The sequence below is a fragment of the Neoarius graeffei genome, chromosome 28, assembly GCF_027579695.1.
Source record: "Neoarius graeffei isolate fNeoGra1 chromosome 28, fNeoGra1.pri, whole genome shotgun sequence".
NCBI lineage: Eukaryota > Metazoa > Chordata > Actinopteri > Siluriformes > Ariidae > Neoarius > Neoarius graeffei.
Genome location: NC_083596.1, coordinates 43,966,329 through 43,982,286, shown reverse-complemented (window position 1 = coordinate 43,982,286; position 15,958 = coordinate 43,966,329). Strand labels below are relative to the sequence as shown.

At 47.2% G+C, this 15,958-nt stretch overlaps 1 protein-coding gene across 1 annotated transcript in view; it reads right to left on the bottom strand.

The window, feature by feature from the left end:
- Window positions 1-3,808: 3,808 nt before the first annotated feature.
- The window catches only part of layna (layilin a), a 34,180-nt gene continuing 22,030 nt past the window's right edge, over window positions 3,809-15,958 (bottom strand). Inside the window, exons 5-6 of the mRNA XM_060912279.1 lie at window positions 7,229-7,331; window positions 3,809-4,160 (exon numbers count right to left, since the gene is read on the bottom strand). Of these exons, the coding sequence (XP_060768262.1) occupies window positions 3,809-4,160; window positions 7,229-7,331 (455 nt within the window). The remainder of the gene's footprint in view (window positions 4,161-7,228; window positions 7,332-15,958) is intronic.

Here is a 15,958-nt window from a genome sequence, read left to right as displayed (position 1 = left end):
GCCGCAGTCTTGAGAGGATTGTCAAGAAAAGTTGATTCAAGAACTTGGGAGAACTTCACAAGGAGTGGACTGAGGCTGGTGTCAGTGTATCAAGACCCATCACGAACAGACATCTTCAAGAAAGGGGATACAACTTTCGCATTCCTAATATCAAGGTACTCCTGAGCCAGAGACAATGTCAGAAGTGTCTTATCTGGGCTAAGGAGAGAAAGAAATGGACTGTTGCTCAGTGGTCCAAAGTCCTCTTTTCAGATGAAAGTACATTTTGCATTTAATTTGGAAATCACGGTTCTAGAGTCTGGAGGAAGAGTGGAGAGGCACAGAATCCAAGGTGATTGAAGCCCAGTGTGAAGTTTCCACAGTCTGTGATGATTTGGGGTGCCATGTCATCTGCTGGTGTTGGTCTACTGTATTTTATCAAGTCCAAAGTCAACACAGCCATCTACCAGGAGATTTTAGAGCACTTCATGCTTCCATCTGCTGACGAGCTTTTTGGAGATGCTGATTTCCTTTTCCAGCAGGACTTAGCACCTACCCACAGTGCCAAAACTACTACCAAATGGTTTGCTGACCATGATATTACTGCATTTGATTGGCCAGCCAACTTGCCTGACCTGAACCCCATAGAGAATCTATGGGGTATTGTCAAGAGGAAGATGAGAAACACCCAACCCAAAAATACAGATACGCTGAAGGCCGCTATCAAAGCAACCTGGGCTTCAATAACACCTCAGCAGTGCCACAGACTGATCACCTCCATGCCACACTGCATTGATACAGTAATTCATGGTAAAGGAGCCCCAACCAAGTAGAGTGTATAAATGAATATACTTTTCAGAAGTTGGACATTTCTGTATTGTAAATCCTTTTTCTGATTGATCTTAGGGAATATTCTAATAATTTGAGATACTGGATTTCTGATTTTCATGAGCTATAAGCCATAATCATCAAAATTAAAACAAAAAAGGCTTTAAATATTTCACTTTACATGTAATGAATATAGAATATATGAAAGTTTACGGGCGGCACGGTGGTGTAGTGGTTAGCGCTGTCGCCTCACAGCAAGAAGGTCCTGGGTTCGAGCCCCGGGGCCGGCGAGGGCCTTTCTGTGCGGAGTTTGCATGTTCTCCCCGTGTCCGCGTGGGTTTCCTCCGGGTGCTCCGGTTTCCCCCACAGTCCAAAGACATGCAGGTTAGGTTAACTGGTGACTCTAAATTGACCGTAGGTGTGAGTGTGAATGGTTGTCTGTGTCTATGTGTCAGCCCTGTGATGACCTGGCGACTTGTCCAGGGTGTACCCCGCCTTTCGCCCGTAGTCAGCTGGGATAGACTCCAGCTTGCCTGCGACCCTGTAGAAGGATAAAGCGGCTAGAGATAATGAGATGAGATGAAAGTTTACCTTTTTGAATTAAATTATGAAAAAAAGGAACTTTTTCATGGTATTCTAATTTTTTGAGATACACTAGTATGTGATTTAAATGTAGATTTATTTAATCTTCACACCTTTACTGAACAATTTGACATGTGACAATGAGAGTAAACCACATGAAAGTGCATTTGGTATTAGGTCTTAAAATTGCACAGTTGAATCCAAGTCAACACATCATGTGAAAAATATATGATCATATTTCAAAAATAACCCTGCATTTCCTGTGAAACATGTGAAACATTAACTGGAAAAAAATATATATACATAATTGCCTGAAACATTACACACTTATTTTTAATAGTTTCTCTTTTGACTACCAACTTGCAAAGCCAGCCAAATGTATCTGTTTGGACTGCTGCTCGTGCTGTGTAACACACTCAGAGGAAAGCACTATCTGCCCTCTTCCACATACATGAGCTCAACTGGCTGGTGGCATTGTGATTCACATGGGAGAGACAGTATGCCCAATTTGGTAGACTGTTTTAAATTAGGTACAGGGGACCCTGACAATTCTAAGGGCACCTAGTAGACATCAATTTAAGTGAATCCATAAGTGTGTGAATGAATGAATGAATGAATGAATGAAGAATAAATAAATATGAAAGAACAAGCAGCTCAAAACACTTATACTACTGTATTTTTTTAAAGCAAGATGGCCGTTCGATTTCATAAAATCGGTGAAATTTAGTTCCATCTGAAATTTGGTCATCGTGATATATGTTTATTTCTGTAATATCTCACAAAAAACAGGCCATTCTGTGGCTGGTTAGTTATTTAATTTGAGGGGATTCCTGAGCAAATAACGTGCATGAAATCGCTCGCTTCGCACAGTCAAGCAGACAGAGGAAGTCCGTGCAGGTTTACCTTCTTCTTCTTCTTCTTCTTTTTTTGGGTTTTATGGTAGCTGGCATCCAATGTTGCATTACTGGCATCTACAGGTTTACCTTTGACCATGCACTAACAGTTACATCATTTTGTCGCTAAACGAACAGTTGATCACACCAAGGTGCTCGCTGACCGCCGATATTTATTAGTTTGGTCCTGCATTTCCTTTCTTTCACAACATAACATCTTTTCTTCTCACTTTCCGTTACTGTAGTCGGTCTTTCACGTTTCATTCGCACACTCACGTCCTCCATTGTTCTCTTCTGTTTCAAATTTGTATCCCACAATGCCTTGCATGAACGGGAAAAGCCCACCACGTGATGCATGACGTAGTATCTTGAATTGGGTCATGGTGAAGCAGGAAAAAGTAGCGGAGAATTTAGGGCCACGTGGCCCCAAATTCATTAATTGTTCTATTTAAAAAAAACCAACCAACCAACCAACCAAAAAAAAAAACCCTAGATGTCTGATTCAAATTCAGCAGCTTCCGGTCCACTAAACAAAAAATAATTGTGTCAGGGAAAATTCTTTTTATGCCCTAAACTTGAAAAATCTGAAAGGCAGTCTACTTTTAAACCTAGCTATAAATATGCACTATTATAGGACAAATAATCAAAACACAAGTATTAAAGTCCACTTTATGAACATCTTTTGGTAAAATAATTACAAATACATGTCAAACTTTGACAGAAAAGGCAAGACATTTATTTAGTTTCGCTTTCAGGTCGAGTCAGCACCATAAGATCGCATTTTAATGTTTATGGCCCACATTAAGTATGATGCAATATGACGGAAAGCAGCATAACCACATCATGCAAACCCAACACAATGAAGCACAAGCACATACCAAACAATTTTATGCACAAAGTATCAGTCCAATACATTGATTTAATTGAACTGTTTCCACTAGTTTCTCTGGGAGACATGGACAATTCAAAGGGCGTTCGATTGACATCAACTTTTGTGAATCCAGTCAGAAAAAAAACCCAACAACAACCAGACAGTCCATATATTTTATAATGCACAGCCCTAAAAAGTCTGTAAAAGCCCACTTTCCACAAGCAATCAGAGGACATAAGAATTTCAAGCAAATAAAATAAATATAAATAAAGAAATCACATCGAAGTCATTCTTCATGTTCTAACAGGCATTCCATGCGAATACAGGAGTGCACACATGATCACGTGCCTTGATCTTCTGAAATGTCTTTTGAAATGTCTTTGTATTTCCGGAGACAAAGAACTGATAACTATGTTAGATTATCTGAGCCTCTGAGCCTCTTTTGTTGTTGCCTACCATAGGAGACTAGATCAGAAATCATACTCAACTGATTACAAGAAGACAATCTCATTGCTGTTTGTCATTGAGGTGCCCATTAACCTGGATAAAAGAAATCAATCCTTGATTTCCTACTGAATTCTTTGAAATGTCTGAGGACATCCAAGACCCAAAGCCTGATATTTTGTCAAAGTATTCTGACAGCACAAAGTCTTGTTCAGTAACTGTAGAGCTCGTTATCCAGCCAGCTGTGTTCTCTGTGGTACCTGGTGCTGGGACGGTTCTGGTAGGGTTCGTAGATGTCATTGGTCATGAAGCCACTCTCTGTACTGGCCAGTGTGACGAAGCCACTCTCAGTGTCGTGGCCTCCCAGATTGTCGTACTCTTCAGTCGGTGTGTCTGGGGAAGAGCCCAGAAACGAGGTGTTCTTGGTGTGAGGCCGGGTGTCACTCAGGTCGGTCTCATGCTGCCTTCGGATCACTTTGTACACATCTGGACTCGGGCTGCTGCTTCGTTCTCCTGGGACCCAGGTTCCATGCTTATCTGCAGGAGTCTCTGTTTGCTTTCTTCTAATGAGAGGGAATGAATATGATGTCACACCAAACCAACAAACACCTACAATGTGCATACTAATGTACATACTCAAGTAATAATAACATTATGTATTCAAACTATCACCGTGGGTTGGCCTAGTCATTAGTGTGTCTGCCTCTCAACTGGGAGATTGCGAGTTCTACTTGTGGTCGGGTCATACTAAAGACCATCATAAAAATGGTACCTACTGCCATCTGGCAAGGCATGCTGCAATACAGATGTGAGTGGAGGAGTCAAACTCTCATGGTTACCAGAGGACTAGCCCCCCACTGTAACCCTAGCTGTATAATAGGTGAGAGGCCAAGGTCTAATGAATCAGAGATCATGCACCTTAAGGAATTGGGTAGTACTGAGACAGGAGACTGTCTGCGAAGACCAGATCCTGGCACGGAAGGGACGTTGATCCAAACTATGATCAGGTGTCCACAAATGTTTCACCATATATACAGTATATATAGTGTTCATATACTGTATGCTCATACTTTTAAATACTGTTTTACATTTAACTTCAATGGACATCTGACCAGGGCAGCATGGTGGTATAGTGGTTAGCACTGTCACCTCACAGCAAGAAGGTTCTGGGTTCAAGCCCAGCGGCCGACGGGGGCCTTTCTGTGTGGAGTTTGCATGTTTTCCCTGTGTCTGTGTGGATTTCCTCCAGGTGCTCCGGTTACCCCCACAGTCTAAAAGACATGCAGGTTAGGGTAATTGGTGGCTTTAAATTGACTGTAGGTGTGAATGGTTGTTTGTCTCTATGTGTCAGCCCTGCGATGATCTGGCGACTTGTCCAGGGTGTGCCCCGCCTCTCGCCCATAGTCAGCTGGGATAGACTCCAGCTTGCCCTTAACCCTGTACAGGATAAGTGATTACAGATAATGGATGGATGAATGGATGGATGGATGGATAGATGGACGTCTGACCATTACACCCATATGTGCTTGTTTAACATCCCATTCTAAAACCACAAACATTAATATGGAGTTGGGTCCCTGTTTTGCTCTTATAATAGCCCCCACTCTTCAGAGAATGCTTCCCTCTAGATTCTTGACCATGGCTGTGGGGATTTGTGTTCATTCGGCCAGAAGAGCATTAGTGAGATCAGTAATGGCCCTTTTCCACTACCCTTTTTCAGCTCACTTCAGCTCGCTTCAGCTCACTTCAGCCCGACACGGCTCGCGTTTCGACTACCAAAAACCAGCACGACTCAGCTCGCTTCAGCCCTGCTTAGCCCCTAAAACTCGCACCGTTTTGGAGTGGGGCTGAAGCGAGCCAAAGCAAGCCGAGTGAGGCTGGGGGCGTGAGCAGACACTCCCCTGTGCACTGATTGGTGAGGAGGAGTGTCCTCACATGCCCACACACGCCCCGTGAGCGCGCTGGGATCTGTAAACACCGTAAACCCGGAAGGAGAAGAATTACGAATTACGAGAATTTCTGAAGCCTTATGCGCCTCGCCTCATCTATACGCTCTTGCCAGTATCTGTCCGCGTTGTCGGTAACAACAAGCTACAGCACCAAGACCAGCAACACTAACGACTCCATGTCCTCCATGTTTATTGTTTACTATCCGGGTCGTGAGACTACCGCTTAAAAGATCACTGATGTCACTGTTTGCGCTGCTTAACGACATCACCTGACGTCCACCCACTTTCGCTAACTCCACCCAATGTGTCCACCCACTTCCAGCCAGCACGGTTCAGCGCGGTTGTAGTCGAAATGCAACTCCAACAGCCCCGCTCAGCCCGACTCAGCACGGCACGGCTCAGCCCGACTCAGCCGCGTTTGTAGTGGAAAAGCGGCATAAGTGATGGTGGGCAAGAAGCCCTGGTGCGCAGTTGACATTTAAATTCCTTCCCAAAGGTGTTCGGAGAAGTCATGGCTCTGTGCAGGCCATTCGAATCCCAAACAAACCTTGGCAAAGTAAATATTGTTACTTTGCTTTGTGCACGGCGGCACAGTGGTGTCGTGGTTAGCGCTGTCGCCTCACAGCAAGAAGGTCCGGGTTCGAGCCCCGTGGCGGGCAAGGGCCTTTCTGTGTGGAGTTTGCATGTTCTCCCCGTGTCCGCGTGGGTTTCCTCCGGGTGCTCCGGTTTCCCCCACAGTCCAAAGACATGCAGGTTAGGTTAACTGGTGACTCTAAATTGACCGTAGGTGTGAATGTGAGTGTGAATGGTTGTCTGTGTCTATGTGTCAGCCCTGCGATGACCTGGCGACTTGTCCAGGGTGTACCCCGCCTTTCGCCCGTAGTCAGCTGGGATAGGCTCCAGCTTGCCTGCGACCCTGTAGAACAGGATAAAGCAGCTAGAGATAATGAGATGAGATGAGATGCTTTGTGCACAGGGGCATTGTCATGCTGGAACAGGTTTGGGCTTCTTAGTTCCAGGCTCTAATGAAGGGAAATCTTGACAATTGTGTGCTTTCCAATTTATGGTAGCAGTTTGGGAAGAATCACATACTGTATGGATGTGATGGTTAGGTGGCCACAAACTTTTGGCCATAGAGTATATTTTACCATTCTTACTATCATTCTTAGAATTGCTTATTGCTGTTAGGTAAGTGTACCTAACAGAGCCACTGAGTGTGTACTCCTTCTCATCTCATCTCATTATCTCTAGCCGCTTTATCCTTCTACAGGGTCACAGGCAAGCTGGAGCCTATCCCAGCTGACTACGGGCGAAAGGCGGGGTACACCCTGGACAAGTCGCCAGGTCATCACAGGGCTGACACATAGACACAGACAACCATTCACACTCACATTCACACCTACGGTCAATTTAGAGTCACCAGTTAACCTAACCTGCATGTCTTTGGACTGTGGGGGAAACCGGAGCACCCGGAGGAAACCCACGCGGACACGGGGAGAACATGCAAACTCCGCACAGAAAGGCCCTCGCCGGCCCCGGGGCTCGAACCCAGGACCTTCTTGCTGTGAGGCGACAGCGCTAACCACTACACCACCGTGCCGCCTGTGTACTCCTTCTGTATGTGTAAAATTAGAACAAAAAGCTTTAAATGTGAACTTTAATTTGTTGTATAAGTGGAATACCTTTTTGTGAACAGCTTGAAGCAGAAAACTCCATTTGCGACGATCAGGAGCAGCAGTAGAGGTATCGTTGGGAGAACAATGTAAATGATGTTGATTACATTATCTGGAAAACATTACGCAAGATATAACATTGTGACATTTAGCACAATGTCACTCAAGTTTTTGTTTCACATTAATACTGCATTTTTCATGTATTTGTTTATTTGCATTTACCACAGTTGATTAGATTTAAAACAAAATTTAGTCAACATTTAACAGTTAGATTTGGGTTCACTGGAAGATTATTCATTGGTGAAATTAATGCAATTATTTTAAAGATACAGTACTGTGCAAAAGTCTTAGGCACCCTATATTTTTTTTCCATACAAACTTTGTTACAGATTTCTATTTTATGACTTCTACATTACTGAGTCAGTACAAAAACATTTTAGAGTCCAAACATTCATTTTCCAGCACAAAATTAAATGTTACAGAAAAAATAATGTTTGTATCTGAGCAGCATATTACATAAGAGACCACTTTTCAGATTAAAAAAGATGACATAATGAAGCCTGCTGGGTTTTGGTGCAAAATTAAGACGTGAGTGTGACAGTCAAAGTGTCCAGAAGAACTGTGGCTGGTTCTGTAAGATGCTCAGTAAAACCTACAGCTCATATCCTTATAAAACTGCACGCACTGTAACTGAGACTACTATTTTCTTTTAAAGCAAATGGTCATCTCACACCAAATATTGATTTTGTTTCATTTATTATGGCTTACTGCTGTTTATAGTATTTTTTTAAATGTTGAAACTTTTCATCTTGTTATTTTTTAAGCCATTTTGGTCTACAGCATTTCCGTACATGTGCTTAAGACTTTTGCACAGTACTGTAACTTTTCTTTTGTCATTTACAAAGCATAAAATCTTAAGCAAGGAATAAAACACTTGTAGATAACATTGTGGAAAGTCTGTAAAAAGCATGTTATAGTTGTCCATCACTTTCTTTTTAAGGTAATATGTATTGTTACTATAGAAAGTATATAAATTTTATATTATACCCATATTTATACACATATTTATAAATGTGGCAGTGGGGGCGTGGTCAAGCATTGGTCTGTGACCGGAGGGCGGAGTCAGGGAAGGTAAGTGGCAGAATCACTACACCTGAGGTGAATTAACCTGTTTGTGTGTCTTCCCCAGTGACCGCGCCCTATTTAAGGAAGAGAGGGAGAGCAGAGCGGGCTCTCTCCCGAACCAGATGACTGATGTATGTGTGTGTGTGTGTGTGTGTGTGTGTACATATGCGTGTGGCTGGGAGAGTGTACGTTTTGCGACTGTAAAGTGCAAATAAAGAGAGTTTTTGGAACTCAGTTCTGGCCTGCTGTACTTCTGTGCTCCACCCACCTGCTCTGACCTCTACAGTGGTGCTGAAACCCGGGACGAGCACAGAGGAGAACAGCCCCATGGAGTGCTCCCCCTTCGCAGACCTAATCCACGCCCTCACCACGGCCCAACAGAGCCAGCACCAGGCGCTGCTCGCCCTCCGAAAGGAGCAAGAACAACGGTTCGAGGCCCTGGTGCTGGTGCAACAGGAAGATCGACAGGCGTTCCGGCACCTCCTCGCGTCAGCGGGGTCCACCATCTCCACCGCTGCGGGCCCACTCCACCTCACCCTAACGAAGATGGGCCCGCATGACGATCCCGAGGCCTTCCTCACGCTATTTGAACAAGCAGCAGAGGCATCGGGGTGGCCGGTGGAACAGCACGCGGCGCGCCTCCTCCTCCTGCTAATGGGTGAGGCGCAGCTGGCCGCGCTACAGCTCCCCACCGACAGCCGGCTGGTCTACGCAGACCTGCACCGGGCCGTCCTCCAGCGTGTGGGGCGCACCCCCGAACAACATCGTCGGCGCTTCTGCGCTCTGCGCCTAGAGGAGGTCGACTGCCCATTCGCGTTTGGCCAGCAACTCCGGGACGCCTGCAGGCGGTGGCTGACAACCGAGACGCTGAGGGAGTCGTCGACCTGGTGACGCTGGAGCAGTTCATCGCGCAACTTCCCAAAGAAACGACGGAGTGGGTCCAGTGCCATCGCCCGGCATCGCTGGATCAGGCCATCGGGTTGGCGGAGGATCATTTGGCGGCTGTTCCCGCGGCAGGATCACAGATTCCCTCTTCGCTTCTCTCTTCTCTCTCTCTCCCCTTCTGTGTCTCGTCCTCACCCCGTTCCCCCACCGCGGAGGCGGGGGCCGGGTCCCTCACAGCTGGTCCGCCTCACCCGCGGTGTCCTCTCGTTTCCCACTTCCGTGTCTGTCTCTTCCCCCCCTCAGGTAAGTGAGCCCCAGAGTACCAGTGCAGAGAGGAAGCCCGGGCTGGTTTGCTGGCGCTGCGGGGAGCCGGGCCACCTCCAACAGCAGTGCTCGGTGATGGAAGTGTGAGCGGTGGTCCGGATCCCCGACGCGCCAGGAGCCGCCCTCGATCGGGCCGGAGCGTATCGCATACCGGTGAGTATCCAAGGGGATACATATCAGGCGTTGGTGGATTCTGGCTGTAATCAAACCTCAATTCACCAAAGCCTGGTGCAAGACGAGGCATTGGGGGGAGCACAATTGGTGAAGGTGTTGTGTGTGCACGGGGATGTTCACAGCTACCCTTTAGTGTCAGTCCACATTTTTTTCAGAGGGGAAAAATTTATAGTAAAGGCGGCGGTTAATCCTCGCCTCGCCCACTCGATAATTTTGGGGACGGATTGACCGGGATTTGGGGAATTAATGAGTCATTTAGTGAAGAGTGGGTCCTGCCGTAGTTTAATAGGGGGAGGTCCCGGCGTCGCATTGGCGGGAGCAGCTGTCACAGAGCCGTCTATGTCAGCTCCGCGTCAGCGTGAGGAGCCGCCGGCTCCTCCTCTCTCTATTGGGGAATCCCTTCCGGATTTCCCGTTAGAGCAGTCGCGAGACGAGACTCTGCGGCATGCATTTGACCAAGTGAGAGTAATCGATGGTCAAACACTCCAGCCAAACGCCACCCCGTCCTTCCCCTACTTCGCAATTATGAAGGATAGATTATACTGAGTGACGCAGGACACTCAAACTAAAGAGCAAGTCACACAGCTTTTGATTCCGAACAGCCGCCGGGAATTGGTGGCTCACTTTAATCTCATGGCTGGACACTTAGGGCAGAACAAAACACTAGCCTGAATAATGGCCCGGTTCTATTGGCCAGGGATTCGCAGTGATGTCCGTAGGTGATGTATGGCGAGCCGCGAATGCCAGTTAGTAAATCCAGCGGCCATTCCAAAAGCGCCTTTGCGCCGTCTACCATTAATCGAGACCCTGTTCCAAAGAATTGGGATGGATCTCGTCGGGCCATTAGATTGGTCAGCATGAGGGTACTGCTTTATATTAGTCCTGGTGGACTATGCAACGCGATACCAGGAAGCAGTGCCTCTTCGCAATATCTCAGCACACAGTATTGCGGAGGCACTCTTTCACGTTATCTCCCGAGTTGGAATCCCCAACGAGATTCTGACTGATCAAGGCACCGCGTTTATGTCACGAACACTGAACGAACTTTATGGGTTATTAGGTATTAAGCCGATCCTCACCAGCGTGTATCACCCACAAACGGACGGTTCAGTAGAACGATTCAATCGCACCCTCAAGAATATAATTAGGAAATTCGTAAGTGAGGACACACGTAATTGGGATAAATGGCTCGAACCCTTGTTGTTTTCAGTGCGAGAGGTCCCACAAGCCTCCACGGGGTTCTCCCCGTTCGAATTGTTATATGGGCGTAAGCCGCGCGGCATTTTAGACGTGCTGCGAGAAAATTGGGAGGAGGGACCTTCACCAAGTAAAAACGAAATTCAATACGTTATGGACCTGCGTGCAAAACTCCACACACTCACACACCTAATCCAGGAGAATTTGCGGCAGGCCCAAGAACGACAAACCCGCCTGTACGACAAGGGTACATGCCTCAGGGAGTTCACACCGGGAGATAAAGTACTCGTACTGTTGCCCACATCGAGCTCCAAATTGGTCGCCAAGTGGCAAGGACCCTTTGAGGTCACACGGCGAGTCGGGGACGTCAACTACGAGGTGAGGCGAATGGACAGGGGTGGGGCGCTACAGATTTACCACCTCAATCTGCTTAAACTCTGGAATGAGGAGGTCCCCGTGGCATTGGTGTTGGTGGTTCCGGAGAAGGCGGAGCTGGGGCCGGAGGTTCAAAAGGGAGCATTGGCATCGCGTACCTCTCCGGTCCCCTGTGGAGACCACCTCTCCCCGACCCAACTTGCGGAGGTTGCCCAGTTGCAGACCGAATTTTCGGACGTGTTCTCCCCCCTGCCCGGCTGCACCAACCTCATAGAGCACCACATTGAGACGCCCCCGGGGGTGGTAGTGCGTAGCCGCCCTTACAGGCTACCCGAACACAAGAAAAAAGTTGTTCAGGAAGAACTCGAGGCCATGCTTGAAATGAGCATCGTCGAGGAGTCCCACAGCGACTGGAGCAGCCCAGTGGTCTTGGTACCCAAGGCCGACGGGTCGGTCCGGTTCTGTGTGGACTACAGGAAAGGCAACGCAGTGTCTAAATTCGACACGTACCCAATGCCTCGTATTGATGAGTTGCTCGATCGACTAGGCACGGCTCGCTTTTACTCGACACTGGGTTATTGGCAGATCCCATTGACTTCATTATCATGAGAAAAAAACGGCCTTTTCCACACCGTTCGGCTTACACCAGTTTGTCACACTTCCTTTTGGGCTGTTTGGGGCACCCGCAACGTTTCAGCGGCTGATGGATAGGGTCCTTCGCCCCCACGCCACCTATCTGGCCGCGTACCTTGACGACATCATTATTTATAATAATGACTGGCCGCGGCACCTGCAACACCTGAGGGCCATCCTTAGGTTGCTGAGGCGGGCGGGTCTCACAGCCAACCCGAAGAAGTGTGCGATTGGGTGGGTGGAAGTACGGTATCTGGGCTTCCACTTGGGCAATGGGCAGGTGCGCCCCCAAATTAACAAGATGGCAGCGATTGCGGCCTGTCCGAGGCCCAAGATCAAAAAGGGGGTGAGACAGTTCCTGGGGCTGGCGGGCTATTATCGTAGGTTTATACCTAATTATTCGGATGTCACCAGCCCGCTGACTGATCTCACTAAAAAGGGGGCACCAGATCCGGTCCAGTGGATGGAGCAATGCCAGCGGGCTTTTTCTGAGGTAAAGGCTGCACTGTGTGGGGGGGCCACTGTTACACTCCCCTGACTTTTCTCTCCCTTTTATATTGCAGACATACGCATCGGACAGAGGGCTGGGGGCTGTTTTGTCCCAGGAGGTGGAGGGGGAGGATCGCCATGTGCTGTACATAAGTCGTAAGCTGTCAGTGCATGAGGGGCACTACAGCACCATAGAGAAGGAGTGCCTGGCCATCAAGTGGGCGGTCCTTGCCCTCCGTTACTACCTGCTGGGACGCCCTTTCACCCTCTGTTCGGACCACGCGCCCCTCCAGTGGCTCCACTGCATGAAGGATACCAACCCGAGGATCACCCATTGGTATCTGGCACTCCAACCCTTTAACTTCAAGGTGGTCCACAGGCTGGGGGCGCAGATGGTCATGGCGGACTTCCTCTCCCGTCAAGGGGGGGGAGTCAGCTGCGGGCCGGACAGCTGCCCGGCCTGAGTCGGGCGGTGGGGGTATGTGGCAGTGGGGGTGTGGTCAAGCGTCGGTCTGTGACCGGAGGGCGGAGTCAGGGAAGGTAAGTGGCAGAATCACTACACCTGAGGTGAATTAACCTGTTTGTGTGTCTTCCCCAGTGACCGCACCCTATTTAAGGAAGAGAGGGAGAGCAGAGTGGGCTCTCTCCCGAACCAGATGACTGATGTACTGTATGTGTGTGTGTGTACATATGCGTGTGGCTGGGAGAGTGTATGTTTTGCGACTGTAAAGTGCAAATAAAGAGAGTTTTTGGAACTCAGTTCTGGCCTGCCGTACTTCTGTGCTCCACCCACCTGCTCTGACCTCTACAATAAATTTTATATTATACCCATATATTATACACATATTATACCCCTTTTTCAGAAGGTGACACAGTTCCGTGAGGTCTTAATGAAACATCTGTGACATGCTTTGGTCAAAATACCACAAGTTTAAAGCTGCACAGCTCCCTTCTCACCCTGTCTAAACAGCCCTGTTCAAAACGGCTGATTTCAGGAATGGCCTTTTCCTTTAAATGATAATGAACCACAGCTCAATCCACCCCCTCTTCCATCAGCCAATCAGGTAGCACCTGCCTTCTTCATGAATATTCATTCACAAAGGCAGTTTATAAGCCATGAGTGGAGATACCGAGATGAAGAGGCGGGATCATGCTAATGAATTCTTGCGACATAGAAAGGGGACAAAAATCTGAATATCTTGTTGAAGCAAATGTTTTCTGAAATAGGCAGCACAAACAAAACTGACTGGACTGTTTTATTTCTGAGTCTGTAGGTTGGTAGACTCTCCAGATACCCAAATGCATGCACAAGCACTGAAAAAGTGAGTTTTTCATAACATGTCCCCTTTAAAAGTAGGCTGACTTTCAGATTTTTCACATTTAGGTCATAAAAAGAATTTACCCCGACACCCAATTATTTTTGTTTAGTTGACTGAAAGCGACTGAATTTGAAATCACAGACTTCCAATTTTATTATTATTTTTTAATAGAACAATTAATGAATTTAGAGCCACGAGGCTCTAAATTCTCCACTATTTTTTCCTGCTTCACCATGACCCAATTCAAGATACTATGTCATGCATCATGTGGTGGGCTTTCCCCGTTCACGCAAGGCATTGTGGGATACAAATTTGAAACAGGAGAGAAAAATGGAGGATGTGAGTGTGTGAATGAAACTTAAAAGACCGACTACAGTAACGGAAAATGGGAAGAAAAAGACGTTATGTTGTGAAGGATAGGAAACGCAGGGCTGAACTAATAAATATCAGTGGTCAGCGAGCACCTCGGTGTGATCAGCTGTTCGTTTAGCGATAGCATGATGTAACTGTCAGTGCATGGTCAAAAGTAAACCTGTAGATGGCAGTAATGCAACACTGTGGATGCCAGCTGCCATAAAACCCAAAAGAAGAAGGAGGTAAACCTGCATGGACTTTCTCGGTCTGCTTGACTGCGCGAAGCTAACGATTTCATGCACATTATTTGCTCGGGAATCCCTTCAAATTAAATAACTTCCCAGCCACAGAATGGCCTGGTTTTTTTTTTAAAAGATATTACAGAAATAGGGCGGCATGGTGGTGTAGTGGTTAGCGCTGTTGCCTCACAGCAAGAAGGTCCAGGTTTGAGCCCCGTGGCCGGCGAGGGCCTTTCTGTGCAGAGTTTGCATGTTCTCCCCGTGTCCGTGTGGGTTTCCTCCGGGTGCTCCGGTTTCCCCCACAGCCCAAAGACATGCAGGTTAGGTTAGCTGGTGACTCTAAATTGACCGTAGGTGTGGATGTGAGTGTGAATGGTTGTCTGTGTCTATGTGTTAGCCTTGTGATGACCTGGCGACTTGTCCAGGGTGTACCCCGTCTTTCGCCCGTAGTCAGCTGGGATAGGCTCCAGCTTGCCTGTGAGCCTGTAGTACAGGATAAAGCGGCTACAGATAATGAGATGAGATTACAGAAATAAACATATGGTCAAGCCAGAAAGTCTGCACACCTCTTTCACTTTCTCCACGTTTTATTATGTTACAGATTTATTCTACAATAGATTGAGTTTATTTTTTGTCACAAAATAGCCCATAATGATAACATGAAAGCAGCTTTTTAGAAAATATGCAATTTAATTTTATTGACAAAAATAGGTTATTTAGGGGTTACATATCTGTACACACCCTTAGCCTAATACTTGTTTGATGCACCTTTGGCAGCAATTACAGCTTCAAGGCATCTTGGGAAAGAAGCTACAAGCTTGGCACACTTGTTTCTGGACATTTTTGCCCATTCCTTTTGGCATATCCTTGCAAGCTCCATCAAGTTGGATAGGGATCATCGGTACACAGCCATTTTCAGCTCATTCCACAGATATTCAATTGGATTCAGGTCTGGGCTCTGGCTGGGCCACTCAAGGACATTTACAGACTTTCTGAAGCCACTCCTTTGCTCTCTTGGCTGTGTGCTTTGGGTTGTTGTCATGTTGGAAGGCAAACCTTCGCCCTAGTCTGAGGTCCAGAGCACTCTGGAGCAGGTTTTCTTCAAAGATCTCTGTGTGCTTAGCTGCATTCATCTTTCCCTCTATCAAGACTAGTCACCCCGTTCCCACTACTGAAAAACATCCCCACATCATGATGCTGCCACTGCCATGCTTCACTGTAGGGATGGCATTAGCCAGGTGATTAGTGGTACCTGGCTTCCTCCAGATGTGACGCTTGGTATTCAGGCCAAAAAGTTCAATTTTGGTTTCATCAGACCATAGACTCTTGTTTCTCATGGTTTGAGAGTTTTCTAGGTGCCTTTTGGTAAACTCCAAGGGGACTGTCATGTGCCTTTTACTAAGGAGTAGCTTCCGTCTGGCCACTGTACCATAAAGGCCTGATTTGTGGAGTGCTGCCTGGATGGTTGAGCTTCTGAATGGTTCTCCCATCTCCACAAGGATACGCTGGAGCTCTGTCAGAATGACCCTCGGGTTCCTGTTCACCTCCCTGGCCAAGGCCTGTCTTCCCCGATTGCTCAGTTTGGCCAGGCGGCCAAGTCTAGGAAGATTCTTGGTGGTTCCAAC